Source organism: Erpetoichthys calabaricus, chromosome 8 (genome assembly GCF_900747795.2).
Source record: "Erpetoichthys calabaricus chromosome 8, fErpCal1.3, whole genome shotgun sequence".
Lineage (NCBI taxonomy): Eukaryota > Metazoa > Chordata > Cladistia > Polypteriformes > Polypteridae > Erpetoichthys > Erpetoichthys calabaricus.
The window spans coordinates 177,126,214-177,140,358 of record NC_041401.2 but is presented as its reverse complement, the minus strand read 5'-3'; the positions used below and the strand labels follow the sequence as shown (position 1 = coordinate 177,140,358).

Genomic DNA, 14,145 nt, shown 5'->3' with positions numbered 1-14,145 from the left:
GGCACGTAAAAGCAAATCAGCATGTAACAAGAAGGGATCTTCTAACAATTACTCAGGTTGCCATGTAGTTCCAATGTAAAAGTGGCCCATGATAATATACAAAGCTGGACAATCTGAGAAAAAATGAATAGTTAATGCAATTTTTAAAATCTTTTTCCATAAAGGTTCCCAAGGTCTGCACTGGGTCTCAGAAATACCATGTGACAGTTTAATCACAACTGTATTATCTGCCTGCCTGCAAATGAATCAACTCTCAAAATATGCCATCTGCCTCTCCTTAATCCACCATGGCTTTTGAAGTAGTTTGGTCCACATTCAATATGTACATAAATCCCATGTTGCTATGTACTACTATACTGGACTTGAAAACAAGAGTTGAAAACCAAAAAACTGATGAGTGGCATACAGTTGAGTGAAATCAGCCATCTGAAACAAAATTCTTGATTTCAGCACCGCTGTTAAACTATTCAGACAGGAAGGCCTTATTAATCCCCCTTTTCTGCTGTCCATTCTCATTTCTAAGCCTCTGTCTGGAATTCGAGACAGAAAGTAGAGAGAACAAAACAGAAGCAAATAAACTGATCAGAATAAAATGAGGAGAGCAGGAACAAAACCATAACACAGTATAGCTGGTACAGGAGTAGATGGTAACACCAAACTCCCAGGAATTGGTTTACTATTTGACCCTGAAAAAAATCATTTATCTTGCCATAAGAGCATAAGAAATCTGATAAAAGAGAGGAGACCATTCAGTCCATCAAACTTGTTTGTTTAGCTAATAATTATTGTGACCCAACATCTCATCCAGGTACATCTTAAAGGTTTCTACTTCAACTCCATGTTTCAGAAGTTTGTTTCAGAATCCCACAGCTCTATATAAAGAAGTGCTTCCTGGTTTCAGTCCTAAACATATTCTCATTATTTTCTGTTGGTGTCCTTAAGTAAGTGATTCACCATTAAAGTGAAAGAACTCTGCTGGATCTACTTTATCAATGCCTTTGAGAATTGTGAAGAGCTGGATTAGGTGCCCACACAGCTCCCTCTCCTTGACAAAGAACAGGTTTTATTTTCTAAGTCTGTTACAGCAGAATGTGTCATTAGTCCTGGGATGCACCAAGTTGTTCTACTCTGCACAGCTTCTGCTTCTTTCTCTTTATTGCAGCATGATGACCTGAAATACACACACAACTCCAGATGTGGTCTCACTAGTGCATTATCAGTCTAAGCATAAAAAATCAATAGTTTTTTTATGATATAACCCAACCTTTCATTGGAATTTTTAATAGCTTCTGCACATTGCTTAGATGATGAGAATGTGGTGTCAATGCAAACCCCCAAATCTTTTGCTGAGGTTAATTTCTGTAGGACAGTGTCTCACAATATGCATTTATAACTGACAATTCCTTTTTGCCCAGGTGCATCACGAGGCCATGATGTACTGTGTAGAAAAATGGAAGAAAATGATTTTATCTGTTAGTCATCTTGGATAAAACTCCTTAAAAATGAAAACTTGGGTCATGTAGAACAGACTGCCATCTTACAGTAGGTATGCTGTAGATAATTTTCAGTGGCTAGGACATGTTAATGCTCTTTTATATAGCTTTCTACTCTACCTTTCAATGTTGCAGTTAAACTAAGCATTCTAATTCTAAGCATCACCAACAGATAGCCAGATAGATAGATAGATAGATAGATAGATAGATAGATAGATAGATAGATAGATAGATAGATAGTATTATGCTGAGCATTATAAAGTTATTTTCATGCAGAAAGCAAATTGATGGCGTTAATGTTAAATATCGACTTGTCGCACATTTAATTTCTTAAAGGAAGTGGTCGTGATTTAAAGAATGGAGTTTTACCATGGATGTGGCTGGAATGTATGAGTCAGTGTTCATAATTTTGTAAAAACTAAACGAATGATTCAAAGTAGGCAGTTGACGCAGCAAGCAGAAGAGTGTCAGTTAGCACGTACCACTCTACACCATTGCCACACGTTTCCAATTCCGCAGCGAATACCCGCCCACTTCAATTGCGCATGCGCTATATCACCGCAAGTCCTACCTCCCAAGACGCAGTCGTACGTGATTCAATCTATTGACCAATCATCAACCGAAGGCCGTCTTGAGACCCCTCCCTCAGATTGAAGCGCAGTAGCCTGATCGCCGCTTGTCACAGCGAAAGCCGCTGCCCTTCTGCTGACTTCTGTCTTTTTGGTGCTGCTGTCGTCGCTGCTGTTAAATTCAGGTACGAGTAAGGTGCCACCTCTGTTTCCGCCTTCTTTATCGCCATCATCTAAAATCTGCAGGAATCTGTTGCAATTTTATATTATAACAGAGGTAAAGTGAGAACATCTAACATTTTATCATCCTATTCTCATTTTTCTCTTCCGCAACTATAAGATATATTACACACGAACGTTTTTTTATATTGCACACTTGATATATCAGTTAATGCTTATAAACTGTTTTATACTAAAGCAGTTGACATTTCCTGTTAAATCTATATTTAATGATAAGGTGTGTAGCCTTCCCCACAGTCAGACCATGCAGCGGTGTCGCGTTACGAGCCTTCGACGAACGCAGTTTGTCGCGATCGTATAACTAAATTAAATAGGAAAATGGGAAAGGCATCCACGTTAATGTATGCAAATTTTTAAAAAGCCTCCAAGATAATGTCCGGTCCGATTTGAGACTCCGAGCCGATGCGCAATAGCGAGGCCATCGAATTCAAGTTCAGCCGGCCTACGTACTGGCAGCAGTGATTTCGCAGCATACTTTTCCTTTTTTTTCCCTTCTTGCTGCATCGTAGGTGTATTTCAGAGATACATCGGCTAAAGTACACTCAGCAGCAGCACGGATCTATTTAATTCTTGGGTAATCTGGTTTTAATTATTATTAAGAGGAACCTTTCCGGGAACGAGTTTACTTTGTTAGATGTATGCTTTTGGATCATTTTTTTAAAATTAGAATCTACAAGTTTACATTTCCATTGAAAATGCCGTGCTGTTATGAAATAGTAATATTTTGTTAGATGTATGCTTTTGGATCATTTTTTTAAAATTAGAATCTACAAGTTTACATTTCCATTGAAAACGCCGTGCTGTTATGAAATAGTAATATTTTTTTACAGGCAGAGGGCGCAGATTTTTGCACCCCGACTGACTAGATATAATGACCACCCGGATCATGAGGGTGGCGTTTGCTTTCGAATTAGGAAATTGCATTAAGCCTCGAGTGCCGTATGGTACACTTTCTCCCGGAAGTTTATAGCAGCCTTTTTTATAACATTTTACAACATAGCTGCATCAGATCAACCGATAAATAAACTCAGGAAAGTCTTCAAAGCTGTCTGTATACTCACAACGTATGTTTTTTTGGCTTTTAGGGGGGGGGGGATAATTTGTGAGGGCGCTGTATGATGTTAGAGTTAAATCCAGCTTTATGGTATCCTCTTAAAATCACTTCGTTTCGAACCGCACCCACCATAATCTTCAGGGATTGACATAATATTAAGTGCTACGTAAAGGGCAAGTTTATCACAAGTGAACTTCTATACTCGCCTTAATCCAAAAATACTTAATCCCGTTTATATTGCTTCTTATATTTTATCTGTCAAAGGTAACCGTTTTAGTAAAACGAGATATTTTCCTTCGTGTTAATGTTACTGTATGCATGGTAAATATGAATAAAGTAAGCAGACTACTATTTAAGAATGAGAAGCAATGGCTGCTAAAATGTATTTCTAATAAATCATGTTTTGCTTGTCTTTGTCTGATAACGTTTTATACCAAACAGTTTTTGTATTAGAAATTTAAGGCTTGTTTTTTAAATTAAAAAGTATCGTACCTACAATAATGTAGTATTAGGTAGTGAAGAATTCCTTAAAATATAATTTTATTTATTACTTAATTTGTAAAATCTAATTATGTTATTCAGTTGATGCTTTTATCCAAAGTCAGTGATAATTAAAATATATATGATATAATTTTGGACTTGTTTATCCAATTGAAACACTACCAAGTTAACTACTTAGTCTTGTGCAGGAAGCTAGAATGTCTTGCCAAATATCAAAGTCTTTGGTTTTCTTTGACCTGGTTATGTGCCAAGTATGAAACCTGACCATATACAGTACATGAAAAGGCCCTGGGATGAGTAGTGCTAAGCAGAAGGAAATCGGGAAGATGACATAACCACATGGTGCAGGTTGGTTCAAGATGAGCTGGTCTGGCCCAGAATGTGGCACACAACCATGCCAGAGGGAGGCAAAGCACTATATTTTGACCTTGAGTCCCAAACGAGACATAGGAAATTATTGGTAATGAAGGTTATATGATAATTCAGAGGTTAGATTGAAATAATAGCCATACAGTTTAGAGTGAAAAGAAGATGCCTTAGCAGTTAGGAATCACACTGCCTGTATGATCAAACATTTAAAAGCATTCTATTATAGGAGAACAGTGTGTTTTGTCTCCTGTGCTCCCATCAAAATTGTAGCCTTACCTTGTGCTCAGTTTTGAAGGATAATTATAATAATAATAATTATTATTAATATTTACATTTATATAGCACCTTTTCTGGTTACTGGATGGAATATTTAATGTGGTGCTGGAAGTGCACTTAAACTCAAACAAAATCTCAAGCAGAATCAGTGAGTTGAAGGTCATTCAGGTTATCATTCATGTGCTTATGGTGGTTGTGGTTTAGTGTAGACAGTTCAGTGTTGCTAAGCAGTCAGTTCCTTGACATTAAGCAGTTTCATACTTGTGTGACTAAATGTGTGAAGATGATTGGTGCACACAAGGAGGCTTTTGTGGATTCATAAAAAGGCAAGCGAATTCCACTCTTGTATGTTTAATAAATGTAGTTAATCCTTTAGTAAGATCTAAAAAAAACGTGGCTTTGCTAAGTAGGATGTAGGCCTGAACATTTTGCTTAGTTCACAGTGAGTCACCAAGCACATCCTGGCCGTGCCACAGAAACACATGCAAGTTTCCTTTGAAACAAAGCTGAAGTGATAAAACAGTTTTGTTTTTTTTGTTTTTTTTTTACACTATGCATTCTTGGCAGATTTTCACCTTGCACATAGCAGCGAGGTACATTGTTCATTCATGTTCTTTCCATTTATGGGGTTGAGCAGAATTTCCAAAAGCGTTGTTTTTAACTTTCGAAGCCTTGTTACTTTCACTGCAAATAAAATAAAAGTACATTTATCTCTCTTCCCTTAGTCAAGAGTGTCCATTCAAAGTAGATTTGTTCCTATCAACTTTAAACTGAGAGAAATGAATAATATAAAAAAAATAAGATAAAAAGCTCAGCAGTTATGAGTGAATACAGGTACAGTATATGAGTAGACTTGCTCCATCTGTCACCAGTTGGACGCTGGTTGGTACAGAGTGACTACACTATGTCATCTCCAGTGATTTTACTGTTTTGCCTTTAGATAAGTACACTGCTGAGCAGGAAAGGAGGGATTTGGTCAGTTAGCAACTGTCTGAATCGATGCGCATCTCTGTGCACCAGTGAAATAATAAGAACCTGTTTCATTACAAATCATGGGCGCTCTGTAGAAACAATGCTGAGAGTACGCAATGCCTCAGAACAGTGGTTCCCAAACTCGGTCCTGGGGACCCACTGTGGCTGCAGGTTTTTGTTCCAACCAACTTCCTTTTTTCATTGGACTCTTAGCCTAATTAAGTGAGTCGTTATTGCCCAGTTTCTGTGTTTTGCCTTGTTCAGTCAATGTAGAAATTACAAACTAAGCTTGGTAGATTTTTAGAAAAACGTAATAAGCAGTTATATGGGGAATATGCAGTTTTTTAAAAGTCATTAATGGTTTTTTAACTTAATTTTCATTCTGCTTTTCCAGGTAGTCTGGTTATTTAATTGATTATTTACTAATTAACAGGTCTGACACTGAAGTCGTTGCAGCTTTCATCATCCTGGGTGTCTGCTATGCTGGTGTCTCTATTAGGGTTAAATGAAGAGAGCAAACTACACAGGAAAAGGGGAAGATAATAGGAAAACAACAAAAGAGCGCTAAGCATTTATAGCTTTAGAAAAAAATAGAAATATTTCTAAATGTAAAAACCATACTGTTGTGTTTTTTTGAATGCAGAATAAGAGAAGAGTAAAAAAGACCAGCTAATTAAATGAGATCAGTTGTTATCGATTATTATCACAGATTGTGAATCTGGTTGGAACAAAAACCTGCAGCTACAGTGGGTCCCCAGGACCGAGTTTGAGATCAACTGCCTTAGAAAATTTGCAGTAACACCACCTTTAAGACAGATGTTGGGTTTTATTAAATTCTTCTGGTACTAGTAGATGAAAAATAAGATGGGGATCAGTGTGCTCTGCTTTTGATTTCCTTTGCTGTGCACAATGATATATAATTTCTTCAGGCATTCCAATTTCTTCTTGTATTCAAAGTACATAAGTGCTAGGTTGATTAGCATCTCTAAGTTTATCCTATGTTAGTGTGTTGAGGTGTTTGAGTGAGTGGGCCTGGTGAATAGATATCCTGTCTAGGTTTTTTTTGTCTTTGCAGTTTCCACATCACTTTAAATCAAGGTAAATACGGTTTTACATCAAACATGTAAAATGTCGTTTGAAAAACAGGCAAGGGATTGCCCAGGACAGGGCATAGCACCCAGAGAGAGAGAGAAGGATGACCTGTAGTAGCAGTGGCAACATACATTGTAAGCAAGACCTCTGCATGTACTGTTATTTCTAGAAAGGCAGTAGTGCAGCAGAAATGCAACCTTACTGAATCTGGTTACAGTTACTATGCAGATAACTTAACAGGTATGGGGACGCCTGACCCCTGTCCAGAGGTGTAGCTAGGATTTTCAGCGCCCGGAGACAACTGAAGATTTCACGCCCCCTCCTGTTTGCCAAAATGCAATGGGGAAGGGAAATTTGGCACCTCCTGGATGCTGCGCCCGGGGACAGATGTCCCCCCTTGCCCCCCCCCCAAGCTATGCCACTGCCCCTGTCGATGAAAGAGGTATAAGGCAAAACTGCCTCCTGCCAGACAGAATGCAACATGCAAGTGTGAACATATTTCTCTTTAAAAAATAGCATACAGGAGGACTAGTGGGAGGCCAGCTAATTATTTTTAGGACACCAGGTGACCTGAATGGCATTTAGTAGAACTTTGTGACTCTATTTGGTGACGCTTAACAGAGTCTGTCTAAGAGACGATGCCCTTTGACAGGTAAGGAAGGTGCTCGGGTATAGAGGTCTTATGTACCACCAGAGGATGCTGTGACTTTGTGGCCCTGACACTTCATCTTGATTGCAAACCCAAGGATGGTGTTTCAGGCTACCTAATGTCCCAAAGTAAAGTGAGTCTGGAGCTGGGAATAGAGTTTGTGGTGAAGGCTTATCAGGTTGGAGGAAGAAAGGCCAGACCTAAGAGAGAGAGAGAGATGTGGAAAGTGAGAAGAGGGGTGCATGTGTATGGTGCTGTGGGAGGCAAATAAGCGAACCATTTCACTTGATAGACATGGCTTCAAAACCTATATGGGAAATTCCAGAATGGGAGAATGTTTTTATTTTAGTTTGTTTCACATAATTATATATTTATTTATATAATTTTATATAATATATATGTTGAGGTGTGTGTTTTTATATATTATTGTGGTTGGCTCAGTGAACTGGTTACACAGGAAGGGCAAGGTCCAGCAATGCCCTAGACATGAGAATGAAGAATGAGCAGGCATGGACTATATACATTGTCATGCAGTGTGTAATGCAGTATGCCCCATAGATGCACTAGCTGTGCAAGAAGAGTTAGAGGCAAGGGACACACAGAAAAAGGAACAAGGAGAGTGACCTGGGAGGAGATAGGAAGACAGTCGACCTTACATATACCAAGTATGTCTGGCCATTTGGCTCTGTCCACAGTACTATGTGTTTGTTTAAAAACACAGATATTAGTCTTCATTTTCACCCTTCATCCACACTAACTCAGTATATTTATGGAGACTTTTGAAAATGCTGTCCAAAGCCATATACTTCTGAAAATGCCAGCTTGTTGTTGGAATGTGGATGAGTGAAATCTTAGACTTTTGAAAATGTAGATTCTAAATGTGCTCCGATTTGTTTTTGCTTATTTATGTAGCCCTTCCCTGATTGGATCCTGCTCATAGCAACATCTCATTCCCTGATTGGTCACCCTTCACTGAAGAAAACCATATTCCAACATGGCAATCATAGAGGAGTTGTATTCCATGGCACTTGTTGTGTTGCTTACTTATACACATTCAAATTGCGTTTTGTACAGTCTGAATGCTTCATATATTTCCAGTAGCGTTACCATTCCTTCAAGGATGTTTCCTCTGATGCTCATGCCCAGTGTAGGAGAACGTCTGTGTTTTTGGTCGCTTTGTTGTTGACAATGTTAAAAAATGCTAGTGTAGACAGAGATCATTTTCGTTTTAAATAAAAATGTAATGGTGTGCACGTATCCTTAGAACAGTTGAGGCCATGGCGAATTGGAGAAGTTTTGATGTCAAGGCCGTTAGAGGGCAAAATGTGGGATAACAAGGCCTGGATTAAACCTCTTAGACTGGGATTCAAGACCTGTGAAATTAGGCCTACATCTGCTGCAGGTTGTTTGTTTTTGCCTTTGTTTATTTGCACTTTTGTTTTCTCATTTTGTTCATCTCTCTCTTGGCTTTAGTTGCTTAAATAAATCTACTGATTTTAATTTCTTGGGCTTGTAACAGTATTATATAGGGGTATAGTGGTTGAACAATAGTGCCCCCTTTCTGTTACAGTGAATGTCAATATTTAGCCAATGAAACTGTGTATATATTTTCATTTACACATTTATATAATGTGTAATAATATTGTCTTCCTTTTTTGTAACAGATCAGTCATCATGTCCATCTTAAAAATCCATGCTCGTGAAATTTTTGATTCCCGCGGCAATCCCACTGTAGAAGTAGATTTGTACACCAAAAAAGGTAAGTTCTTGGATGTTGCCTTGCCTGCTACCTTTCTTTTTAATGTTTCAATGCAGAATACTTTTGCAGTTATTGTCTCTGAAAATTCCCAAATCATCATTTGAGTAAAACCTTTTACATCCAATGAACACTTTTTACATCTGTTAATTGTTACATTCCCTGTAGTTGTTCAGGGATTACAAGGTCAGGACACAGTTTTTACTGCCTTTCAAATGTCAACGGTCTTTTACCACCAGAAATGGCTTGTGAACAGCTGGGCACTAGAAGTGTTTGACTCTTAAATACTGTATGTCCTGTTTAATTAAAGGTAATGATACAAGGTTCATAGTTTGCTGTCAATTAAAATGGAGCTAAACTGTCTGCTATATTTGGTATATGGGGCCATCTGACTGTGTACTCTTTAATTTTTTGAAAATATATAGAACACAGTGGTTTCTAAATGTTTAAAGTAAGATGCATAATTATAGGTATACTTAACAACACTATATAATGTAAGTGAACTTGAGAACCTTAAGAAGTGAATTTAAACTGCATATCAAAATGCATCAGCTCTTCAGGGAATGCGTAGTTCATGAAAATGAATGTGAGGAATTTGTTCCAAAATAGCTTTACAGCCCTCAGGATAATGGAAGGCTTATGAAATAATTGTTCTAAATGTTGAAAGTATGTTATTAACCAAAAAGCATTTCTTCACCCAAGGTTTAGTGGGAGGATTAAAGACACTGTCCAGTCACGAACTTGAAGTATATTATCTTGTCACTGTTTGAGGCAGGTGGATGAGATAATGGGACACCATAGTGATTACCTAAGCAAATAATTTAAAAAGTTGTATTTTGTTTGAAAATGTTCTTAATGCTGTTAACCCTTACTGCTTATATATATTAGCTTAACCTACAATATGTGCACATCATTTGTACGAGTTGTGAAACTTAAGAGAAGATATATTTCAAAATGTGTTTGCTGCAGAGTAAGCAGTGCTAATCCACTGTAAATGTGTGATAATTGGTGCCTGCTGAGAGCAGCCTCTGAAGCTTCCCTACACCCCTGTTGCCCTCTATTGAGTATCCTTTCAACTTTATGAAGAGCCCTGCTTTCTGGAAGTCTATTGCATTGTCTGTTAATGAAAATCATTCAGTATTTCACAGGACACAGTAAAGAGATCTTGGGTTTGTGTCCTTCCTATGTGAATAGCCCTTTGAGTAGTGAGAATAGCAGTATATAAATGTAAAGAATCATTATTATATATCTGTTGTTTGTTGGTATTTGGTTACAATATTACATTTAAAACCAATTAAAAAGAACTTTTTAAAACAAACATTGAAGTATAAGTTATGAATGATAGAAATATAATTTTTATGATATGGTAATAATACAAACTGCAGTTATCATTTGCAGTTGCCCCAATGCTCAGTTAGAACCTGGAGACAACTTCTTTTATTCAAGGTTGCTAACCTGGAAGGTTTTCAAGAAAGTCGCACATTCCCCTCGTTTGTATTTGTTGTTGTCTTTGTGACGATGTGGGTCCGCTCCATGCTCCCAATGTCCTTATGGGAGCTCTGAACCCAACACCGTTGATAATGTCACCGAGATGAGCTGACAAATGAGGACAAATCTCACATGAAAACAGCGGATAGATCCAAAAAGTGCATAAGTGCTTTTATTAAAACAACAAACAGTATCCCAACAAAAGTGCAGTGCCTCAGTTTCTTCAATAAATAAATCCATCATAAAACAAGTGTCCAGTGAGGATAAAAACCATCAATAAATAAATCCTTTAAAATCAGGTAAAAATGCAGCAGTTACAATGCAAGCTCTCTTTACTGTCTGGCCCACCTCTGTCTCTTTCTCCCCGGCTCACCCATTGCTGCATCAGCCAGCAGAGACCCTACAGCCACCAGCTCCTTCTGCCAACCTCTGTCTTGGCCTCCTTACAGACGTCACTGCCAGACCGTCCGAGGTCGGCTCTCCTCCCTTCATCTTTCACGCTCCTGCAGTCGCTCCTCAAATCCCTCGGGAGGACACCTGCCCTGCTCACCCCACTCCAATAGAACATTCAGTGGGGTGAACTAGCCCCTAGATCGCCACAACCTAACGCTCCTTCGCAGGGCCCCAGCTCGTGCTGTCTCCTCCTTACAGGTGGCCAGATCGTAGCTGCTAAGACGGCTCTTCACGTCTTCTGACCTCCTTCACTCTTTGTCTCCGATCCATCTATCTCTATCCTTCCATTCATCCTGGTGTTGAGCTGTATAAATAACCCCCGTGCGCCTCCATGGGCGCAGCGCCTTAATCACACACCGCAGGAAACCAATGAGGCAATCGAGAAGACCACACCCACACATGCAGGTGCGACTCGCTCCAACTACCCCATTAACCCCCCACGGTCATGCAATTGCGCCCACAGGGAGCGGCACAGCTATACAGATTTAAAACCTGGCCTTTATTGGAAACCGCAGACACGCTATACCACACTCTTGATCATAAAATTGTTTTTATCACTGCACATCTGTTCCATTCTTGTCCTTTATAGACCCTGATAAAACCGGTCAGAACAGAATGGGTTGGTTTTTACACCAACTTTCATTAGGAGTAAGGTTTGGGAGGAGCACTCATGATGTGTTCAAGTGACCCAGTTCCATTATTTGTTTATTTATTTATAGTCTTACGGTTGTAACTACCAAAAAGGACTCCTTTTGGTACTGTGTCTCTCCGGAAAATCCTTGGGTACCATTGGTTTGACTTTGTGTCGAATGAGCGGTTGCTCATGAAGTCCTGAATGAGGCACATTACTTGCATTGTGAGGGAGCGTCAGTTATGGCACTACGGCCATGTGGTGCGATTACCCGAAGGTGATCCAGCTCAGAAGACCCTCATTGTTGGGGACCTGAGTGGCTGGACCAGGCCAAAGGTTCACCCACGTAACACCTGGCAGCAGCAGATAGAGGGTCATTTCCAGAGGGTGGGACTGGGGGGTTGCCAACCGGGATCCGGAGTTGTTTCGTCGTGTAGTGGGTGTGGCAACACACTGTACCAGTGCATGCTCCCTGACTTGACTTGTTGTAACTGGATTGAGCAATTTTGAGAATGTCATGTTCAAATTAATTTTTACAACTAACCTATAATGCACGCAGGTGTGTACAGGAATCTATTCTGAATGGTCTGTATGTGCAAAATTGAATTACTGTAAAACAAATGCATCTGAATGCAAGTGTGACTGAAAAGCCCACCATTAGTGCCAGCAACATGGTTACTATTTTTGTTAAGAGATTAGCTGCAAATTCATTATCTCATGTTAGCAAGGGAGAAAAATCAAAACCAAACAATTTGAGCAGTTGAACTGAGTTCAGTTGTCAGTGTCATATCAGCTCCTAGAAATATGTGGAGAGAAAAGCAAGGATTGGTGAGAGTGAAACGTGGAGGTTTGATTGAAAAACAGCGATTTAAGAATGTCAGAATGCCGAGAGGCATAATTGAGGTCTTATGTCAATGTCTGTCTGCAAGACTCTCTTGGATAAAAATAATGCTCGAAGTGTGCCATTTTCATCCGAAAAATATATAGCATTTGAATGATATTGGATGGTAGCAGGTAAAGTGTATGACGTACTTGCCAATGTCTTTGAAACTGCAAAGTTGTCTGTGCATTTCGAATGCATACTTCACAAGGTCTAATGCCATATTGCAGTGCAGGACAACATCAACCTGCCTCAGGTAGGTGACCACTGGGTTGTCCTTGCAGGACAACATCAACCTGCCTCAGGTACGTTACCACTGGGTTGTCCTTGAAGGCTTTCGAAAATGTCAGGGATTTCCATAAAGTGTAGGTACAACTGAGAGTCCCATTATTAGGATGCAATTATCTATCTGCTCCACAACGCTTATTCTCACCTGGACAAAGCTGGCAGAACTGTGAGGATTGTATTTTTTTGATTCCTCCAGTGCCTTCAATACCATCCAACCATCCTTATTAATGGGTAAACTCAGACATAGGCAGGTGGATGAGCCTGTGGTATTCTGCATAATGGACTGTCTATCCGATAGACTGCAGTTTGTGAGATTCACAGAATTCATTCTATCTGTAGATACTGAAACTTGTTCTTTTTCAGTACAGAGTTAACATTTGCCTATTTGACTGAGTCAGTGTGTGTGTGTGTTTGATTTTATCATTTAACTCCCTTTTTTATTTGAAAGTTGTACAGTAATTATACACAATTACCACTGGCAAAGTTTTGCTGTAGTTGTTCACATGTGATACTGGTACAAATCAAAGATGGATATATGAACAAGTGAAACATGCCACCAAGCACTATAATGAATTATAGTAATCGCTTTTTCTCCTCTAATTAATTGTTAACTTTCTGGATTGAATAACTTTCATTGGTCAGTATTAAGTGTTGTTGAACCCTAACCACAATTCAGGCTTTCTGTGCAACACTAGCCATTTGTGTGTCAGATTTAAGAATGCCATTTCAAAATTTCCTTCTGCATGCAAATAAATACACATTCTAGAGTTTAATGCAAATTCCATAACCTGATTTCTTACAAGAAATAGAGTAATATAATGATATAAAATGAAAGATGACTGACTTAATTAAAAATGTTATTTCTATGATCCCTCTACCAAACCTCCAGATTTCCTCAACATATTTATTTATTATGGAACAAGTAATTTCTGTCTAATCCATCTTAGCATTGTGTCACCTAATTGGATTTATTGGTGGGGGAAAAAAAATCTACAACCACCCAACTTTTATGTTTCACAGATTTATTTAAAAATAGATGTCTTAAAAAATAATTAAACTCGTTAATTGTTTGACCATACTTTTCTGCAAGAGTCTGGTGTGATGTAGACTGTAGTAACATATACTGTATGTTTTATTATAAGTACAGCACAGGAAGGTTAAGTAACTTCAGTTCCAACATTTTAGTATGAATGTTGAAATGATCTACTTTAAGAAGTGTCCCGGATGTTGTTTTTGTCCTAATATAATGGAGTCTTACCATTTGAGTAACTGTTTTTTTTTTTTTGTTTTTTTTTAAACCATCAACCCGATTAGAGACTTATTTACAGTAGACCTAGAACTAATATGTGTTGAATTTGCCACCTAGACTTGTTGGGTATATGTTTTTTTAATCCAAATGAAAATTAGTCTTTCTTTTGTGTAATTCATGATATG

The 14,145-nt window shown here is 38.6% G+C and overlaps 1 protein-coding gene across 3 annotated transcripts in view; it reads left to right on the top strand.

Annotated features, from left to right (window-relative positions):
- The first annotated feature begins 2,129 nt into the window (after positions 1–2,129).
- The window catches only part of eno1a (enolase 1a, (alpha)), a 29,416-nt gene continuing 17,400 nt past the window's right edge, over positions 2,130–14,145 (top strand). For 2 of the 3 annotated variants that reach the window (XM_028807877.2, XM_028807879.2), the window contains exons 1-2: positions 2,130–2,247; positions 8,880–8,974. In XM_028807877.2, the coding sequence (XP_028663710.2) occupies positions 8,890–8,974 (85 nt within the window). In that variant the 5' untranslated portion in view covers positions 2,130–2,247; positions 8,880–8,889. Of the gene's footprint in view, positions 2,248–2,316; positions 2,340–8,879; positions 8,975–14,145 lie in introns of those variants that run through there. The other variant, XM_028807878.2, reaches the window with a different exon arrangement.